The 18,763-nt window shown below is 47.0% G+C and overlaps 1 protein-coding gene across 1 annotated transcript in view; it reads left to right on the forward strand.

Moving 5' to 3' along the window:
- The first annotated feature begins 9,886 nt into the window (after positions 1-9,886).
- The window catches only part of CASQ2 (calsequestrin 2), a 38,579-nt gene continuing 29,702 nt past the window's right edge, over positions 9,887-18,763 (forward strand). The window contains exon 1 of the mRNA XM_048944862.1: positions 9,887-10,477. Within this exon, the coding sequence (XP_048800819.1) occupies positions 10,244-10,477 (234 nt within the window). The 5' untranslated portion in view covers positions 9,887-10,243. The remainder of the gene's footprint in view (positions 10,478-18,763) is intronic.

Consider the following 18,763-nt stretch of genomic DNA (forward strand, 5'->3'; position numbering starts at 1 on the left):
CCAGAGGTCTCATTTCAAGTCAAGGTCAAGTGTTTTCACTGAGCTTCAGAAATTGTGCTAATTCCTTTGTGTGGCAGAGGCCACCACAGAAACATCTGGCTGAGCAGGGATGATTGTAAACCACCCTTGTAAGCCAGTGTGGAATCACAGTCTTTCCAATTCACCTGTAATGTCTGAACTTGGATCACAGCTATTACAAAAGGGTCAGAGAAAGCAAGTAAAACCCCGTATTTTAATCAGCTGTGAAAATTACACAAGCCCAAAAGTCAGAACTTCACATGAACTCTGAAGAAGTTCTGAGATGGATGGAGATCTGAATCTCTAGGTTGTCTGATCCAAGCGCTCCTGCAGTGGGGGAGGACAAGCTGGCTCTGAACTGATGAACTAAAAGAGGGAAGATTTAGATTAGATATCAGGGAGAAAATTTTTCACTGAGAAAGTGGTGAGGCACTGGCATGGGCTGCCCAGAGAAGCTGTGGATACCCCTGTAGGTGGTCAAGAAAATGCTGGATGGGGGCCCTGAGCAGCCTTATCTGGTGGGTGGCAGCCCTGCCTGTGGTGGGGGGTTGGCCCTGGAAGATCTCTAAGATTCCTTCTAGCCCAAGCCATTCAGTGATTCTGTGAATCTATGATCTGCAGCTCACCATGAAATGGAGGCTCAGCAGCGGCAGCGCAGGCAGAAGGAGCCACAGCCTCACCATACAGCCTGGGCTTTTTCCCAGAGGGACTGCAGGGCTTGTGCAATCAGGCTCAGCTGGTAATCAGGCAAAGTCCAAACTCGCATAAAGACAAATTATCCCTTAGTCCTTCCAACACAGGGGAAAGGATATTGATAGGGGAGAAGAGGATGCTGCTGCCAGCAGCACATAGAGGCATCCTTCCACCTCGCCTGCCCCTCGCCCCATTGTCATTCAAATAGACGCTGCCAAGCTCCTCGAGGGACTCCGCAAATCCAGAACGCCTCGCTCAGCCTCACGGCAGCAAGGGGCGGCACCGGCGACCCTTTGGGGGCAGAGAGACCATCTGCGCCGCCGGCACTCGGGGAGGGCTGCCTACGGACACCGCTGCTCGCTCGGTTGTGCGAGTTCACCCCAAGCTTCTGCTACCTCTACTGCCCCATCTATAATCAATCAATCAGCCAACCAATCAATCAATAAAAATAACGGTGTGAGGTTACGGCTGGGAGAAGCGGGCTGTGCCGTGCCCGCAACACTCCGCTGCGCGCCCGGTCTCCTGGCCGCTTCCTTCTCCACACAGAGCAAAGCGGCGCGCCTGAGGCGCGGTGCTGTGGCGCCCCCTTGCGGCGTGCGGGAGATGCGCTGTTCCCGCGGTGCCCGGCAGGGGGAACCCGCGGCCGCGGGAAGCCGTTGGTCGTTACGGGTCTCATCGCGTCCCTTTGTTCGGCGGCGATTTCGGAAGGAAAAGTATGAGGTTGTAGTGGGGTCTGTGCGAGCGATGCTGGCGCCGGGGTCCTGGGCAACCTCTAACGTGGCGGGGCAGTGCCACTGATACACGTGTACCTGTTGATGAGTGGACGCGTGCTCATCAGCAGCGCCCAGCCACCACGGTTGCTAATGGAAAAGAGCAGCACCTTGCTATACTGTAGGTTGCTCTGAAAGCAATGCCTCCAGTTAATTTCCATGGAAACGACAACAGATACAAAAAGCACAACACTGTTTGTACTGTTTGATAGAGCAAATTCTCAGCTACAAAACACTATTTTTCAACACAGCTACCGCCATTAGCTGTGCATTCTCACCAGCACGATTGAGAGCCTCCATGCCACACTTGTCAAAATCTGCACCAGTGGAGGTGCCTCACTACCACTGTCACCACTGCTGAAATGCACCACCACCACCTCGCTGTGTTCACATCCTGTCTTTGGTCTCCACAAATGTTCAGCAAGTACCAGTGAATGTCAAGGGGTGCCATTTTTCCCACATGGAGGAATTCAGTTCCACACCTTTGCTTCGTATGCACTTCCATGTCAGATGTCATTCTATCAGACTGCCCCTCTGCTGCCACCTGTTGCACAGCAACAACATGTAATAGAATATTGGTGGGAAGGTTCAACTTCTGCCATACTACCAACATCTGCCTCTGACATCATGGGCCAACATAATAAAATAGGAGGCACTACTTTCAGAGCAGCCCTCGTAATTGCACCATGTCATTTGACAAGTTTGGCCTGACCATATCTTCAAGGACCTTCAGGAGTTGGGCTCTTATCCAGGAAAAACTGTGACCCATATGTTTAACTCAGCATAAGGGCATACCTGGCAGGATGCACAGCGAAGCACAGGTCTCAGTGGTTTTGCAGGGTTCAGGCTAACGCTGCAGAGAAGGCTGACATCCTACAACACGCCAGCAGCAGGGAGGTGGATGAAGTGCTGCTTCCTAACTTATGCTAATAAATTCTCCACCTGTGCCCAGTAATTTACAGGCCAAGAAAAAAGCCAACCTACTGTCAAGGGGAGCTATAGATAGCAGCTAGTCAGAGTTCACCAAGGTTCAGTTAAGCAAAATCTTTCTGGTCCTGAGGGCTGTGGGAGAGCTGCACACTCCTGCTCCTTATGTTCAGGCAGCACTCACCTGAAATGCAGTGTGAATTCAGGAAGGAACATTTGGATGGAAATAAAAATGTCACAATTAAAAATGTCAAAAGAAAAATGTTGACTGTTTTATCTGAGCTATGTCATCAAATTAAAATATAACTGGAGAATTATCTACCTTACAGTGCCTGTGTTTTCCACCACTGGAGTGTTTTGGCTGGCTGTTTCTCAATTAACACTTCAATTAATGTCATTGAGGTCTGCTGAGACAATACTTCGTTAGCATTTGCCTTGTTGGCATATGCAGGTTCACACTGTTGGGGTAAACAATCCTGTTCAGCCACACTTCTGTGCATGTTCACAACATGCTGAAGTCAAGGGGATTTATTTAAGTAGTAAGTGCTTGAGGCCTTCAGCAGATCTGATTCATAATGAACACATAACGGAATCAAGCCCTGCCCTGATTCATTTAGCTGCCCAAATCTTGGCTTTGTGAGTCTAATCCAGATAAATAGTAATTAGAACTAGAATTAGTATCTGATCATTCTGATGTAGGGAGCAGCAAAAATATTTAAAAGTTTTGCACGTTCACAAGTCCAAACTTAAACATCTAATTGCTGGCTTAACCTCCCACAACCTGCTACCTGCAAATGAGAGTAATCTAGAATAGCTGCAGCCTGAGACCGGGCATGTGTTTGTTCATACACAGATATTACCTCAGGCTACACAGTAATATAAGTGTCCAGAAAACATCACCACATGGCAGGGTGGGTGTTAGTATCTTTGTTGGGACATCCTAGGTAGCATGAGGAACAGGAAAGGTCCTTAATCCTTCTTGGAATCCTTTTCCCTGTGCTAAATTGAACTGGGAAAGAAAAAAAGAAAGGAAAAAAAAAAAGAAAAAAGAAAAAAAAAAGAAAGAAAAAGAAAAGGCACACAAAGATTTTGACAAGGAGGAATAGGGATTAGTTATATTTACTGATTTTAGGTTCCCTTTGTTTGCTGCTCCTGGCTGGTAAGAACAGTGAGCTAACTTCTGTGCTAGATTGCTGCAGATCCCCTTTTCACATCTGACATTTGCTGAGCTGTGCTAACTATCAGCGATTCCAGATCCAGTTACTTCCACCCCCCCAGCCCTGCATACCCACACCTGCTAATCTGGGCAGCTTTTTAGGGCTTAGCTGCAGCCTTCGTTGTGCAGGGGCTGCACGCAGCTGTGATGTGCAGCTCCAAGAGGAGGTGGATGAGTGAAGCCTGCAGTACTGCCTGACATGGCACACGTGCGGGGAGGTGGGATAGGCTCCAGACACACCACAGCTTGTAATGCCACTGCTGCTCACCTAAGAGCTGTCACATTCCCCAAGGTCACCTGTTTCTCTTCATATCCTCAGGGGTCTCCAGCTTTCTCTAGCTCTCAGCAATGAGAGCAGTATCATGGTTTACCCTGCACGTCACACCATGAGGAGTGTCTGAGTGTAGGCCTCAGGCCGGCATCTGGTGGTCTCCTCTCTGCCGCAGCTCCGTTTGGAGAGAGCAAGGTGCTGCATGTGGTGTGTTCAAACTCATCTTTGAGAAACTTAAGAGAGCAAGGGTCCAAACCTTGTGCAGGTCCTCTGCACTGGTTTTGAGATCCTTCTTACTGGCAGTGCCAACTAAAATGCACCTGAAGAAGTGCAATCCACTTGCCTGGAGGCAACCTGTCATCCATGAGGATGTAGCAACTCACACTTTCCCTGCACCATCAGAAAAAGCTGCACACCATCCAGAGCTTACAGGAGAAGCAAGAAACCACCTCTCCTGCCAATCCATTTACCCCAGTCCCTTTCCTTACCCTAGACTGCTCTGCCATGCTCCCAACTCCCAACAGGTCTCATCTGAAGCAGGTGGGAGGTCCTTGGCACAGTGTGATGGAAACAGGAGAAGAGCTTGTGCGGCATGTGCAATGACACCCCTAGGGCAGAGCTGACCTCTGCAAGCTGGCACACCCCGAGTCCCATAAATATGACCAAAACCTGCAACCCCTCACGAAAGCCATGGCCCAGGTTGCAACTCTGGGCCCTCAGATCCTGGCTGGGCTTCTGCACCCACAGTCCACTGACAACAGCAAGAGAAGGAACTCCACTGGAGTATTCAGGTGATGTGACAGAAAGGACATTTCCATTCTCTCTTTTCCTTCTCCTGCAAGAAAATGAGAAGTTGTAGCAAAAAAAAAAACAAAAAACACCCAAACAAAGTCTTTGGTGAAGCATGTCCCCATTGTATCAGTACAGTCTGAGCTTTGAAGAGGTTTGCCAAGCCTCAGGAAACTGCTGTAGGAAAGGAAGGTGGTCTAAAAGTCACATAGAGTTATTCTTCAGTTTCTCCCTGCTATCACAGGGCAGATGAATGGAGAGGTGAGCATAGTCCTGGAGCCATGGCCACCAGGATCTCATTGCCTTCTGACAAGTAGCTGGGGGTCCCAGATGACATCTAAAGAACATCACTGTAGCCGCTGGCTTCCTACCTGCACCAAAACTATGAAATTCAGATGAGGTAGCACTTCAGCAACACAGGCCAGCAGCTCTTCAACCATGGGTGACAGCTTCTAAGAAAGGGGTTGAAAAGACTCAAAAGAAGATATGAAATGTTTCCTCCTTCTGCAAAGCTGCTAGCTGCCCTTAAATAATGGTGGCAGCTAATTTTTAGTAAGGTAGAAATGACACCAATTTTCAGTGATCCCTAATAAGTAAGGCAAGGTCTCCATCTTTTTACTAACTTCTACTATATCATTATACCATTTGTGATTTTCAGGTCTTTCCTTGGCTCTTGACTACAGGGTTCATGCTGTTACTGAAGAACTTCAAGCTTCCGTTTTTAAACAGGGAAGCTTTCTTCTCTTTTGTGGATGCAAATAAAAGCTTGAAAACAGGCATTCTGAAGCTGCCAGGCCAGAAGAAATTATCACAGGCAAGACACTTCTCAGGTCTCTGACTCGGTAGGCTGACTTAATGATCTGAGGAACACCTGAGTCATTAGCTCTGAATGCTTGGGAATGCTGTGTAACTGTACCCCATCTACACACTGATATCTTGAGTGAGTTAGCTGCCAGTAGGGATTATTCACATGGAAGAATTTGAATTTAAAAACTGTCTAACTGTTCTTTTTCTTAAAAAAAAAAAAAAAAAAAAAAAAAAAAGGTTGCATGTGTTTTAGCCCAGAGCTCTTAGTGCATAAAGGACTGCCTGTGATACACTGATACTTTCTGGAAAGCTATTCCCTAGAAATGTGCACGCCTGAAAGGTGCCAGCAGGCTCTCTAGAGAGATTCAGGGAGATTCAAGTGCAGCTAGAGAGAAGTGAAAACAGAGCAGAAATTTAAGAGCAGCAAAACGTTTCTGTCCCCTTGAGAAAATCAGGAGAGTGCTAAGCTTGTCCAGCTCATCATTCGAAAGGAATGAGGTTCCTGGTAGCACACTGTGGTCACTTCGGCACTTCCCCAGCAGACATCATGCTCCCAGGCAGCACAGCAGGTTGGGAGCGAGGGAGGGCTGAGCTGCCACTGCGCAACAGGTGTGAATCTGCTGGCCACAGCTCCCTCCATGGCCATTAAATTAAACACCCAGTAACCCTCATTGCTGGGACATTGCTAAACATGCTGGTGCTCATATGGCTGGGAAAAACCCGAGTGGCACCCGATCTGGCCACCTCAACCTTGCTCGGTGTAGGATCCTCATCTCAGAACCTGGCTAGGAGGTTGAGTAAAGATAGTGCTGCTACTTAATACACGCATCAGTGTGTGGAGATAGAGGCACAGAGCTGTGCTCACACATACAAATCACAGTCAAAGCAAAGCAGGAGCCCAGTGATCCTACCTTCCTCCAGGAGAAACGTAGTGGGCTGATGGATATGGCTAGATGGGGCTGAATTTGTCCTAGTGACAGCACACAATGTTAGAACACATTTTTTATTTCTTATGTTAATTAGTAGTAATTGAATTACTACTATATTAATGATAACTACTTCATTAGTAGTAATGAATGATAATGTCCAACAAAGAAGGCCTTCTGAACTATCAAAGAGCTATGTGACTCAGGGTGAGCCAGGTATCCCCAGTCAGCCCACTGACCTTCCCTTTACAACTTCTACATGGTATTGTCTTCTGCATGGAAGAAGACAGGAAAGCCGGTGGTACTTTCTCATCATACAGCAGGTCCTAGGGACATCTCAGTCAAAACACAAAGACTGTCACCAGGTGATAGTTGCAAAGATCTCAGGCTGTTTAAAAGAGGAACAGGAAGAATCCAACTCTGCCTTGTACTTATCACCACAGACACAGCAGCATCAGTGTTCAGGCAGCTAAGCACTGTGAAAGGCTTCTCGCCCCTCAGGGCTTTCAACAAGGGTGAAGGGAAGGGAAAGAGAAGTAGGTTTCGCACACTGCAGAGCTCTCCTCAAGATGGTGGTGATCTTCTCAGCCTCCTTGGAAAGGGTCAGTTCATGCCGGAGGTTCCCACCCTAATGACAGCCACTCTGCAAATTATGACAAGCTATGACCTTGCTTGTCAAGCTGGTGGCAAAAGGCCTTTTTTCTGAATACTCCTATCTTGCAAAACACATGAGGTCTTAGAGGCTTGCAAAGAGATTAGCTGAAGCAGAATCTTAAATCCTGGTGCCCTAGAAAAAGCCTCACTGAAGCATTCGGATCAGAGGTGGCTGGGGAGCAGCAGAGGACAAGGAAGGTGAAAGCAGTGGCGTGGGGCTGGAGTGGCTAGGGGCGAGGAGCATCAAGTAGATCCCTAATTTCTAGTACACAAAGAGAAAAAGATAATCAAAGAGCTTTCTGTTTCTCTCCTGCTTTTCACTAGCAGGAACTCAGTATTTCTACAAGCCCAAAGTGAAGGCCTGAGGCTGTCCTGTTCTGAGCCCTTCAGTTCCAGTTACAACCCTGCTACTAGTATCCTCCCAGGGGCAAAACAGCTCTGTCTCAGTCTCAAGCACTAACTTCTTGTTCTGAACACCCTCAACAAATGCATCTGGAATTGCAGGTCTGTATTGGCAGGTTTGCAGTGAGAACACGTGCTTTGACTAGAGTTCCACTCATTGGAATTAAGAAGTTCAGGTGACCAAGACAGTTGTTGAAGATTTAAATCAAACACACAAATTCTACCCCCTAGGAAGCTTATAATCATTTAAAACCAATTCTGATACAGTGACCAAGGTATCTTATGTTTCAGATGGATGCAGCCACAACTGAAATACCTCAGCAAATGCCCACTGAGTTTAGCACTAACAGTCCCACTGAGTTTCTGAGCAGTTTCTCAGATGGAGTCCCATTGACCAGGATATGTTTGTTGTCCAGCTGGAATAATTGCCCTAGAGGCAGAGGTGAAGCGTAAATCACAGGCTGCTGCTACACAAACAGATAGAATAGATGGGGATAGGGTGAGCAAGGCAGTATTTTTTTTGTATCTAAAAAAAAACCCCAAAAATATTTGTTCATCTTTCAAAAGGCAAAAAGAGGAGAAAATGAAAACTGGATTGTGTCTATTCTAGGCACGTGAACAAGTTATTCAGATTAGAGAGAAAGCATGTCAAAAATAACTTGGGTGATATGAAAGTGGAGCAATTGCTGTATATCTACAAAAATAAAAGGAGGGCAGGAACCTGGGAAGCTGATTTTGAAGTATCTGTGAACATTTCATTTTTGCAACCCTGTCTGATGTGTGCCTGCTTTAAAACATGCTCTGATGGCAAGGACAGCCTATTCTTGCACCCCAAGTGCATGGAGTCCTTCAAAGGCAACCAGTCAACCTAGTGTAGGTCTGATCATCACATGAGCTCAGTTCTGTGCTTTGCAGACCAAACATTTAGCAAAAACCTAGCTGTTGTCACCCACTGTGACAGCAGTCTTGCATCTCCTGCTAACAGCAGTCAGATTTATCCACGTTTTTCACATCTCCCTCTGAAAATGACAGCCCTCACAGAGAGGAGTGAATTTCAGAGGCTGTCTTGCCCTGGCTACTACCTGGATTTCTCAGCTTCCATCATTAGGACATCGAGTTGCAAACAAAGAAGTTCCTAAAAAGACAAGACCAGAAAATAAGAGGTTTTGGAAATAGGACAGACTTCAAAACTGTTACCCATAGAGTAGCAGCTCATGTGTTGTGGGCTACATTGGAAGTGACATCTATGGGGGAAGTGTGCTCCTACATCACCCAGAAGTGAGGTATAATTGCTAAGTAGCACTCACTTTTTGCCCCGAGCAAACAGCAAAATACCCCTGTCATAGAATTAAATAGGACCAGGGACATTATCTCCTCACAAATGTGAATGGAGTAAGGGTACGATGGAGCAATGTTCAAGAAGCAGGCCTGATGAAGGTGTTTGTCTGCACATCATTTTGGCACAGGAGACAACCCACTGTCACACTCCTCTTTGCCATCCTCCAAATATCTTCCCCAGTAGATCAGCATCATCCTGGTGGCAGGGCTGGCCAGCAGCCAGCTGGCTTGCCTCCATGTCCCTGTTGCTGCCAGTCATGGGGCAGCAGTGACACACAGTCAGAGGAGGGGAGGAGGTGAAAGAATGTGCTGCTGCACCAGGAACAGGGAAGCAGTCATCATTCTCCATTTCACTTGTTAGGAGATGCAGCAAAGCTCTGTGAAAAGACCTTCACGGACAACAGGCAGGTCCCTGAGGCTGGGAAGCCAGCAGCGATGGTGGCATCTGCCCATCATCTCAAGGAGGCCCATGTCTTCTGCCCCAAGGCACCAGTGTAAATCTTGCCCTTATTCTTTAGCGTGACAAGCCTTTAATCGGTAACCAGCAACCTCTGGGACTTGGCAACTGCTGTGTGAGTAAGAAGCTTCTCTGTACTTGGGATTACAGTTGCGAGCAGGAGATCCCAGGGCCAATAGATCTCCTGGCACTCTGTTAGCAGAGAGAGTGCTTCAGAAAAGAGCTTGAATTCCATCAAGCAAATCAAGTTCGTGCCCCAGGCAGTGTGACAGAGTCTCAGGAGTGCTCACCTCCTTTACTGCTGTGGAAATGTGACTTTTCCTCTAGTGGTAGTGATAAGTCTGAAACGATTTTATCCAAGCTCTGTTATCCACTGCCTAATCACTGCGATGCCCAAGTGGTTACAGAGATACCCTTGTTACAAAAGGCAGCCAATATCTTCTATTTTTGCTAAGCCCTAGTAGGACGGAGTGTGCCTTGGCTCTCTGTATAAATGAAGTCTGCCCCTTCCCCAAATCTGCCTGCATCCTCCCAGCATTGCCAACCTCCACTCCCTCCTGCACTCCCTCACACTCCCTCTCACTCACTCTCTCACTCTCAGATGATGCAGAGTGCCAGCAAGTCCCTCAATGCTGTCATATCTGTCCTTTTTATTCATTGCAGGGTTTATTTTTAGCCTGAAACAACTGCTTCCTAAAAATGGAGTTCCTAATGACACGGGAGCTGGACACAGCTATGTAAGGTATCCAGGGCTTGGCCTGACAGCTTCTCCTGTCTGTCTCTTTGTTGTGAGCCCAGGACAGCAAAGTTTGTTGCTTGCCACCAGCCTTGCAGAGCTTGGACTGAACGCTAGGAAGGCAGAAGAAAGAGAAACTCGGTGCAGACTCCCACTGGAGCCCTTGGCCTCCTTCTCTTCCCAAACTGAGAAGGAGAGAGACCTTTGCCAGCGCTGCACTGAACTCCAAGGGTTCCCCAATGAAGGCAACTTGCTGGATCCTGGCAGGCTTTTGCCTGCTTTTCTGCTGCAAGGCAGAAGAAGGACTGAATTTTCCCACATATGATGGGAAAGACCGAGTGATCGACCTGCACGAGAAGAACTACAAGAATGCCCTGAAGAAGTATGACATGCTTTGTCTGCTCTTCCATGAGCCTGTGAGCTCTGACAGGGTGTCCCAGAAGCAGTTCCAGATGACGGAGATGGTCCTGGAGGTAAGCACCACTGCGTGTCTCCCTGCCGGGTCAATGCCACTGCACATCTGGAGTTATGGAGACAGGTCATGGGACAGTCAGGGGCCTGGTGGGAATGGCCAAAGTTTTGAGGCTGCTTGCCTGAGTATGATTTAGACCCTGAGCTCTGTGAAGCACAGGGTAAAGCTTTTGTTGTAGTCTTTTGAGTTGTCAGCTGGGAAATAGCCTTTCTGGGTGGTGCACCAGAAAACGGGGAAAAGCAAATAACCATGCACACCCCAGCAGTATGAATTCAGCTTAGCTGAGCTTTTTCAAATCTCAGCACAGGTCTGAGTGCAGCCTGAAATTGTTAGGTCCCTTCTCCTTCTAGTATATCCTCCTTAGATTCAAGATTCCTTCCAGTTTCCTATTCCATTCAGAGCAAATAGCCAAGTCCCACCAAACTGTGTTGCAAATGGGTGTCCCAGCTCCACATCTCAAAACTCACTGTTGGTGCGGCATTAAATCCCCCTTTTTTTTTTTTTTCTGACACTTGGTTGCCTGCTTGGAATAAGTTTGTAGCTACTTGCTAATACAGCCGTTCATTTCTGTGCTGGAAATAAGCATTGTTAATTCTTTGGTGAAAGAATGATTAATTAATCCTCAGTAAAATAAATCACACTAAAATTTACAAAGTAGATTCATTGCATTCTTTCTTGTAGTGTGGCTGTAATCTAGGGACTCTCAGAGCAGTAGACCTTGATGGTTAGTTGTTCATTTCCTCCCAGGGGCTTACAGATATTCCTTCTTAACTAAAAGGCATATTTGGATGGAAAGTGAGAATTGCTGAAGAAATACATAATCTCTATTTTTCAGAGACAAAACGTAGTAACGGAAAACTACTTATCTTTAAGTATAGCAAATGTGATTTAGAAAATATTCTCACTCAGTGAGGGCTAGGACCCACAAAAGTACAGTGCCAAGTTCAAGGTCTACTGACCTCCTCAACAAGGCAAGCAAGAAAGATTCAGACCTGACCAGATTTTATTCACTTGTCAGGAAACAGTTACTTGTTCCAGGTGAGTGATCAAATAACACTTGGCAAAGAAAAAATAACCCTGGAACTCCAGCTGAAAAGTTTATGGCTGGTAGTATAATTGCATTGTTGTTTAATAGGATAGCTATTTTGTGCTTGATAGATGGCAAGCATTTACTAAGTGTGTATTTATAGAAACCTGGCAGAAGCAGGTACCCGTTGTACACTGTCAGTTGTACTCCCCTGGACACCTATCCCCATGGTAGCAGTCAACCATACTGAGCGTGCAATTGCTACAATGCAGCATGTGTTAGAGCTTTTATTTTGCAGGACTTGCTTCAGAGGGTGAATACATTAGCTCAGGGCTCTGGTGGTCTGGTTTCCAATTGCTTCTCTTCCATTGAACTCTGATGTGACCTTGGGCAAGAGATTGAGGATTAGATCTGCAGCAGACTTTATGTAACTGTAGTGCTCTGGTTCACTAATGCTCAGCTACAAGCTGACCATTCTACAGTCCTCAAAACTTCTCCAGCACTTGCAGTGCTGATTCAGTGCATGTCCCCATTGTCCCCTGGGCTGGGAGTTGCAGCAGCAATCTTACAGTTCCCACACAGCAGAGATCTGCAGACTGGACACTTCTTTGCCACAGACACCCAAGGCTTGGATTGGATCTGAGAAAGCAACAGAGAATGTGCTGCATAGGACACAAACCAGCAAGGTGCTGGTGCTCTTAATTTCTGTTACTAACTTAACCATTGCAGTGAGCTAGGTTTTAATCTTCTCCGTCTGGTGACAGCACTCAAAACTTCACCTCCCTCACCTCAAGCCACAAATGTTGTGTGGCAAAGATTGCTCTCAATCTGCCCTGCCTGTGGAAGGATGCCTATATGGAGCATCTCATGCTTACTCACTGTATTAAGGATTTATTTTCTGGAGCATCTCATATTTTTTTCACTTTACATTATTGAGGATTTGCCTGATGACTCACAACAAGGTATGCTGCTTCCACAGCCTGGAAAACACCACATCCTTAGCCTTACTTCTATAAAATTGCACTGATCTCCATCATAAGGAATAATGGCAACCCTTCACATGAGACCTTCAGGCAGGTGTGGAGTTAAGCAAAGATCTGAGCTAACCATCTAAGGGTTATTACTTCCTATTGCCTGATGAACACAGGTATGTGTGTACACAGAAGAAATAGGATTCATGGATGTTAAGTGTGACCTGGTATAGGGAACCTGCTTTGGCAGGGGGGTTGGACCTCTCTGGAGGTCCCTTCCAACCCCTACAATTCTGTGATTCTGTGATTAAGTCCTGAAAACCTCCAAAGTGCCCACCCCTCCTCTTTCTCACACACACCTTAGAAGAAATGTATAGTTCCAAAGACCAAAGGCTTGAACAAATATATTAGGACTAGGAAAAAACATGGAGAGATTCAGTAACAGGTCCCTCCATATTTGCTAGGACAAAATTACAGGTGTGCCCAGGTAGAAGATAGTAGGGCATATTATCAAAGCAAGCAGAAGTCCCAGTAGCACCTGCTGGTCCCTTCTTCACTTTAGACCCAGTCATTGGTTTAGGTCTCAGCAGGTGAAAAAAGACATGGCTACAAAACATCCAAGGAGGGCAGGATGAGTCTAGACAACACTCCTACAATCTAGGAGCAAATTGTCCCTTGGCCATGGTTTCATCCAAATACGTTGGTCATAATCATCAACAAGCTTGGACTTTAGTAGCTAGCAGGGCTTGAGCTCATGTGGCAGCACTTCCCTCTTCTAGAGTCTCTTCCCTTCCAAGTCCCTGCTCTGTTTGAAGCTTGCAATGCCTTAATTATGTCTGAGATCTCCCTGGAAAATCTTTTTGAAAATGGCCAAGAGCTTGAAACTTTATTTGTGGAGGCAGCTGACAGACAAAACAGGGCAGAGAGAAGAGAATAGCGAGGGTCTCATTTCCTTAGTGAAACGTGCTGAAAACCTGACAGCATAAGTGAAGTTAAGCACATAAGGTCTTGATCCAATTGCAACCACAAACATCAGGGTGAGGAGAAAGTGATATGCTAGGAAAATTCTCCTCCCCATTACAAATGCCCAGTGTGCAGAACTGACCAGCAGAATCTCAGGAATGTTCACCAGGCATCATCAGATAAAGGGATGCTGTGGTTACACTGATATTACAGGATCTCCAGCTCCCTCCACCCAGTCCTATTGGGATCTGCCACTGGATTCCCACACAGCCCAGCATGCCCTTCCAATTTGGAAAGGCAATGAAGAAGATCATCAGCTGACCTGGCAGCCCCTACCACCTACTCTGTTGTCTTTTCCAACCAAGGCAATTCTACGGCTCTAAGCTGATGAGTGTGGCTTCTTCACAGCTCAGACTAAGGGGCTCTCATGCTCCTTTGCTTCCCTTTCTCCCTCCACTCACCCCAACTCCTGCTGAACAGCTCCTCTAGGTTGTGAGGAAAATCCTCCACTCTAGATGATGACCCAGCAGCCTTGAGGACAGTGGCAGCAGTTCCTATCCCGTGGCAATTTTTCTAAGAGCCTGCATGCCCTGTGAGGTGAGCACAGAGAAGAAGATCACATACAGCCAGACACAAAGCTTCACAGTGCAGATTTAAGTGCCAAGTAAGACAAAAAGCTACTTGTCCCCAAATCTCTCAGCTTTAATGGAAAAAGGGTGAAAGAGGACAAGAACAAAGCAGGGAAACTTAAAATATCTGTTCTGCTACTCTTCTTCTTTGTAACTCTCCTATTTCCTCCAATCTCTTATCACTGCTTCTCAGACCTCTGCCTTCTCCCTCTCATCTCCAAACCCTTCCCAAGTATTGGCAGAGCTTTGCTTTCCAGTGGGCCAGTTTGTCTCTAGGGATCACGTTACAAAACTAAAGAGCAGCAGGGTAAGGGATTTTTATTTTGCACATGAGAAGCTCTCTCCAGCAGCAGAAGCTGTCTTAGTGCAGAGCAGGCTGCCTGCAAAGCAGACATTGCATCTCTCTCCCAGTGTCCAGTCAGTAGTACAATCAGTACTACTTGTGCTGTGAGAGAGAAATATAGCTTTTGAGTTCAACAGAATAAGGGTTGAAGTAAGCATAAGGTCTAATTCACTTGAAAGCAAGGATTTACTTTCAAGTGTTGACACTTGTAAAGCTCCACTCACAGGCTTTCAGCTGAGAATGGAAAAATCAATTAAGATTTGTCTGGTTTTAGGGCAGTTCCACCCATCTGGTCTTCAAATCATTTTAGTCTGATAGCTCCTGTGAGAGCTCAGAAACATGTCATATGTAGCAAAAAGGCCTTCTCTTCTGATCCAACAGAGGAAAAAAGTTTGCAAGTACAGATGTGTATCAACATTCATAGGAAGCAGTGGCTGAGAAGTTATCCCCATGTCCAAACAGATTACAGGAGAGTATAAAACCAAGAGCTTTCTTTAAGCACCCTCATCACTTTGTTTCATAGACTCAGTTTGCAACCTTTTTCTTTGAAAATAATATGTTCATGAGACACTAGCTCAGTATGACTTCCTTGGCTGGGTAAACATGTTACACATTGAGTGCCACAGAAACTGCCTGGTCCCTGCGACCCTACAGAGCAAGTCTTCAGGGTGAGAGATGGAGCACACCTGGAGACATACCTGAAGAAGCCTACAGCATGAATACCTCATAATACAAGTAATAAAACAGGTTGCCACACTGAGGCAGTGGCTTCCACTGCAGATAAGTTAATGCAAAAGGTTAGGAAGGGAGAGAAAGGAAAAGATGTGCACTGCTTCCTTTGGCCTCTGAGACAATGTAAGTACATCTCAGTCCATTAACAGCTCAGAGCGTTGATTTCGGCAGCAGCACTAGGAAAATTTCACTCCCTGACATGCCAATCATAAAGGAAGCTACAGCGAGCTCCCCAGGCTGTAGATGGGCACACTGGCACCCAGGCACAAATGGACAATTTGGCCTTTCTGTATAACTAGTGGTAGAAACAATTGCCAAGACTACTTTAATTCTTATCACCTAGTTTCCTTTCCCAATGCCCTTCCATCCATCTCATCACTGAGGCTGGTCTGGCTGCCTGAGCAGTTTCTAGCATAAGACCTTCATTTCCATCACCACTTCCCTCTTGGAAAGGCAATCTTCATGTTCAATCATGTATGGTCAGAGGGAGAGAAGTGTGCTGATGGCTGTTCTCAGAGTAGGAAATAGCTGTCATCCCAGTGTCTAAGGGAAATTCAGCAGATAGCCTCTGTAGGTGCCCTGCAAGAGCTTAAAGCAGTTGGAGACTCCTTCCATGGCACACCTTTGTTCTGAAATGCCCAAGAGATGAGGAAAAGTTGTGAAAAGCCCATCCTTCAAGCCTCAGTCATCTTGCCACACCAATTAGGCTCCCTAGAAACATGCCTGTGGGAGTTTCTGATGCATTCTTGATATCCAGGAGGCAGGATCACACTCCTGTCTAATAAGACGTCATTGACCTATCATAGTGCACCGTAAGTGAGCATCAAAAGGACTGGCCTGAGAAATCATTCACCAATGGGCATAGAATATTGCAAGTTGGAAGGGACCCATAAGGACCGAGTCCAGCTCCAGTGTATGTGTACTGTCACCATTTGTTGTTCTCTGCCTCAGACCTTGACATTGCCCAGGAGACTGCTGAGGCCAGATAGCATCCTATGAGCTGGAGCAGGTACCACACTGCCCTCATTCCAGACCTCAGTCTGGAAGTGGTGCCCTTCATTTAAATCAAGCTGATCAAAGCCTGCCACTACCCTGCATTTAAGCCTGAGTTTCACCCATGGGGAAAAGGGAAAGGAGATACAGTAATTCTCTTTAAAGCCCCAGGAGGGAGGGGAACTATTTAAGCACATAGCCTGAGGACAAATGGGCTATGAATAAATCAAGTTTGGAAACTAGGGAGCTCCTAATCACCAGAGTCAAGGGGAGAACAGCCCAGTGAGTTTAAAGGACACTCAGATTGAGCAACCTGGTCCAAGTTCTGATGACCAAAGATGTCTTTTTGAGGCCTCTGTCTGCAAACAGCAGTCACCCAGGCAAGGAATGAGTGGCCCAGGAAAGAAGTGACTTAGCAAGGTCCGAATTATCTTGTTTTATTTAATCCTCTGCACACTGGGATTTACCTACTTATAGAAAGAAAACCTTGCCTGAGGAAATAGAACAAGCAGCAGCCTCTTGTGCAGTTCCCCGCTGCGCTGGCCCCTGAGCACTGCTGATGGGGCTCATTCCTGCACACACTCTGGCGCAGCTCCGGTGCAGGCCAGCTGCACGACATGATACCTTCTCTTTCTGGGAAATTGCTTCTGCCCTGGCAGCCGACAGACTGAGCAGAGCTCTGACACCTTGAAGCCTGCGTAAGGAGACACTTGTTCTGAGAGTTTCCCTTGGGGCTGGTTGCTCACTGCTCCTTGGCTGAGTCCTCCTTCACCCCAAGGAACCTATTGCTCCCCCACATTCCCATACAGGTGTGGATTCAGGGCAGGAGCACCCAGATCCCTCCTGTGGCACTCCAGGGTTTCAGAGGCGTTGGCTCAGGCCCACTGGGTCAGAAAACTGAGAAATTTCCTTGGAGCTGGAAGCATGAAAGCACCTCTGGGTCCTGAGGAGGAGAGAGGACTGTTGTGCACTGAGCTCACTTCCTTCTTCCAGCACCCACTTGAAAGCAGAAGGCTGCTGCTCCACATAGGTTTTGCTGTGGCATCCAGCCTTTGCTTCCAAGCAAAGCTAGTTATAGCATCATTTTTGTAGAGGAAAGCTCCCAAATTCCTCCTCCTGCCTGGTTCATCAGAGTGGGGTTCAACAGAGGGGGTTCTGCAGAGCAGCCCCAATCCACCTGCAGAGCTGAGGTCAGCACATGCACACTCGCAGCCCCAGACTGTCCTCAGTGTGCAAGCTGCTCAACTGAGTCGGCAAAACACCTGTGAAGCAATGCCAGCAAGCACCAGCCAACAGCAGCAGCAAGTGGCCCCTGCCCCATGGATGCTCACAGCCACCAGCATCATCCCCAGCTATCTCAGGGGCTTTAACTTACAGCTGGCTAAAATTAGGGATGCCCGGGCGAGGATAAAAATACAGCCCTAGCTATGTGAAACCTTTAGGTAGGTGGCCAAAGAGCACATCATATGCCTGGCTGGGCTGAGCAGCCGGGTAGCTCTTAAAGGGCCGCAGCACCGTTCTTGGAGTGCTACCTGTGAAAGGACCTCCCTCAGTGACCTTTGGCTGTTCTGTATTTGGGGACTTGCCTTTTCATCAGGAGAGCAGCAACCCCTTAAGAGGGCAGCTCCAGTGGTGGAAAAGGGCAGTAAGATGGGCCATACTTTCTCTCTCTCAGCTCTGCTGCCAGGCCCTGTTGCAGCAGCTACTCAGCAGGCTCCTGCCCCTTCTCTGTGGCCATCACAATGTTTCAGGAGCTGTCATTCACCAGCCTGAGTTACAAGATCCAATACTTTTCTGATGGGTATTGTGAGGGGATGCAGCATGGCACAAAACAGCATTGAGGAGAGTGATACCCCTCTGCTCTACTACAGACTGTTCAAACAAGGGAGAAGCCAACCACAGTGTAAAGGTATGAGTTCTGCAGAAGCTTTCAAAGCCTTTGGGGAAATACTCTAGTTTCTTGCCATATCCTCCTGTTGTTTCTAAAAACAAAAATAAGTTTTAAGACATTAAGTCATCCTCATCTTCACATCAGCATGTTCTGGCCATCACCAAGCTCTTACAGCTTTAAAGAGCAGAGCAACAGAAAAGTGGAAAGAAAGGTGACTTTCCATATAATCCCATTGCTCTGTTCTTTGTGTTTCTTCAGTTTTGCTCTTCTACCACTGCCTGCTGGGAAACAGCAATTTCCCTGTGCATAGCAGAGGTACTCCCAGAGGCTATCAGAGACCCAGGTGCACCCAGCACCCTACCTTCCAGCCTGGCAGCTGGGGAATGTCAGCCTTGCTGATGGGGGGATCTTGACGGTGAAGTGAGAAGAAAATCCAGGCCAGAAACCTATAACGTCACTCCATGATGAAAGACTGACTATGCTGGGATACCTGTCTCATTCATCTCTATCTGTAACCCTCTCTACTGCATTTGTTCATCTCTATCTGTAACCCTCTCTACTGCATTTGTTCTGCCATTTGATGGCAAGACTGACGCCAAACGGAAGGTCCAGAACAATCACCGCCATCTGCAGCTGAATAGGTTTGTTGTCAGACAACTTATCACCTTTACAAAGGTGATGCTGCTGCTTCTGGTAGCATAGGATTTCAGAGTCTCCTTAAAGCTTCCCATCACCACA

The sequence above is a fragment of the Lagopus muta genome, chromosome 1 (assembly GCF_023343835.1).
Source record: "Lagopus muta isolate bLagMut1 chromosome 1, bLagMut1 primary, whole genome shotgun sequence".
Lineage (NCBI taxonomy): Eukaryota > Metazoa > Chordata > Aves > Galliformes > Phasianidae > Lagopus > Lagopus muta.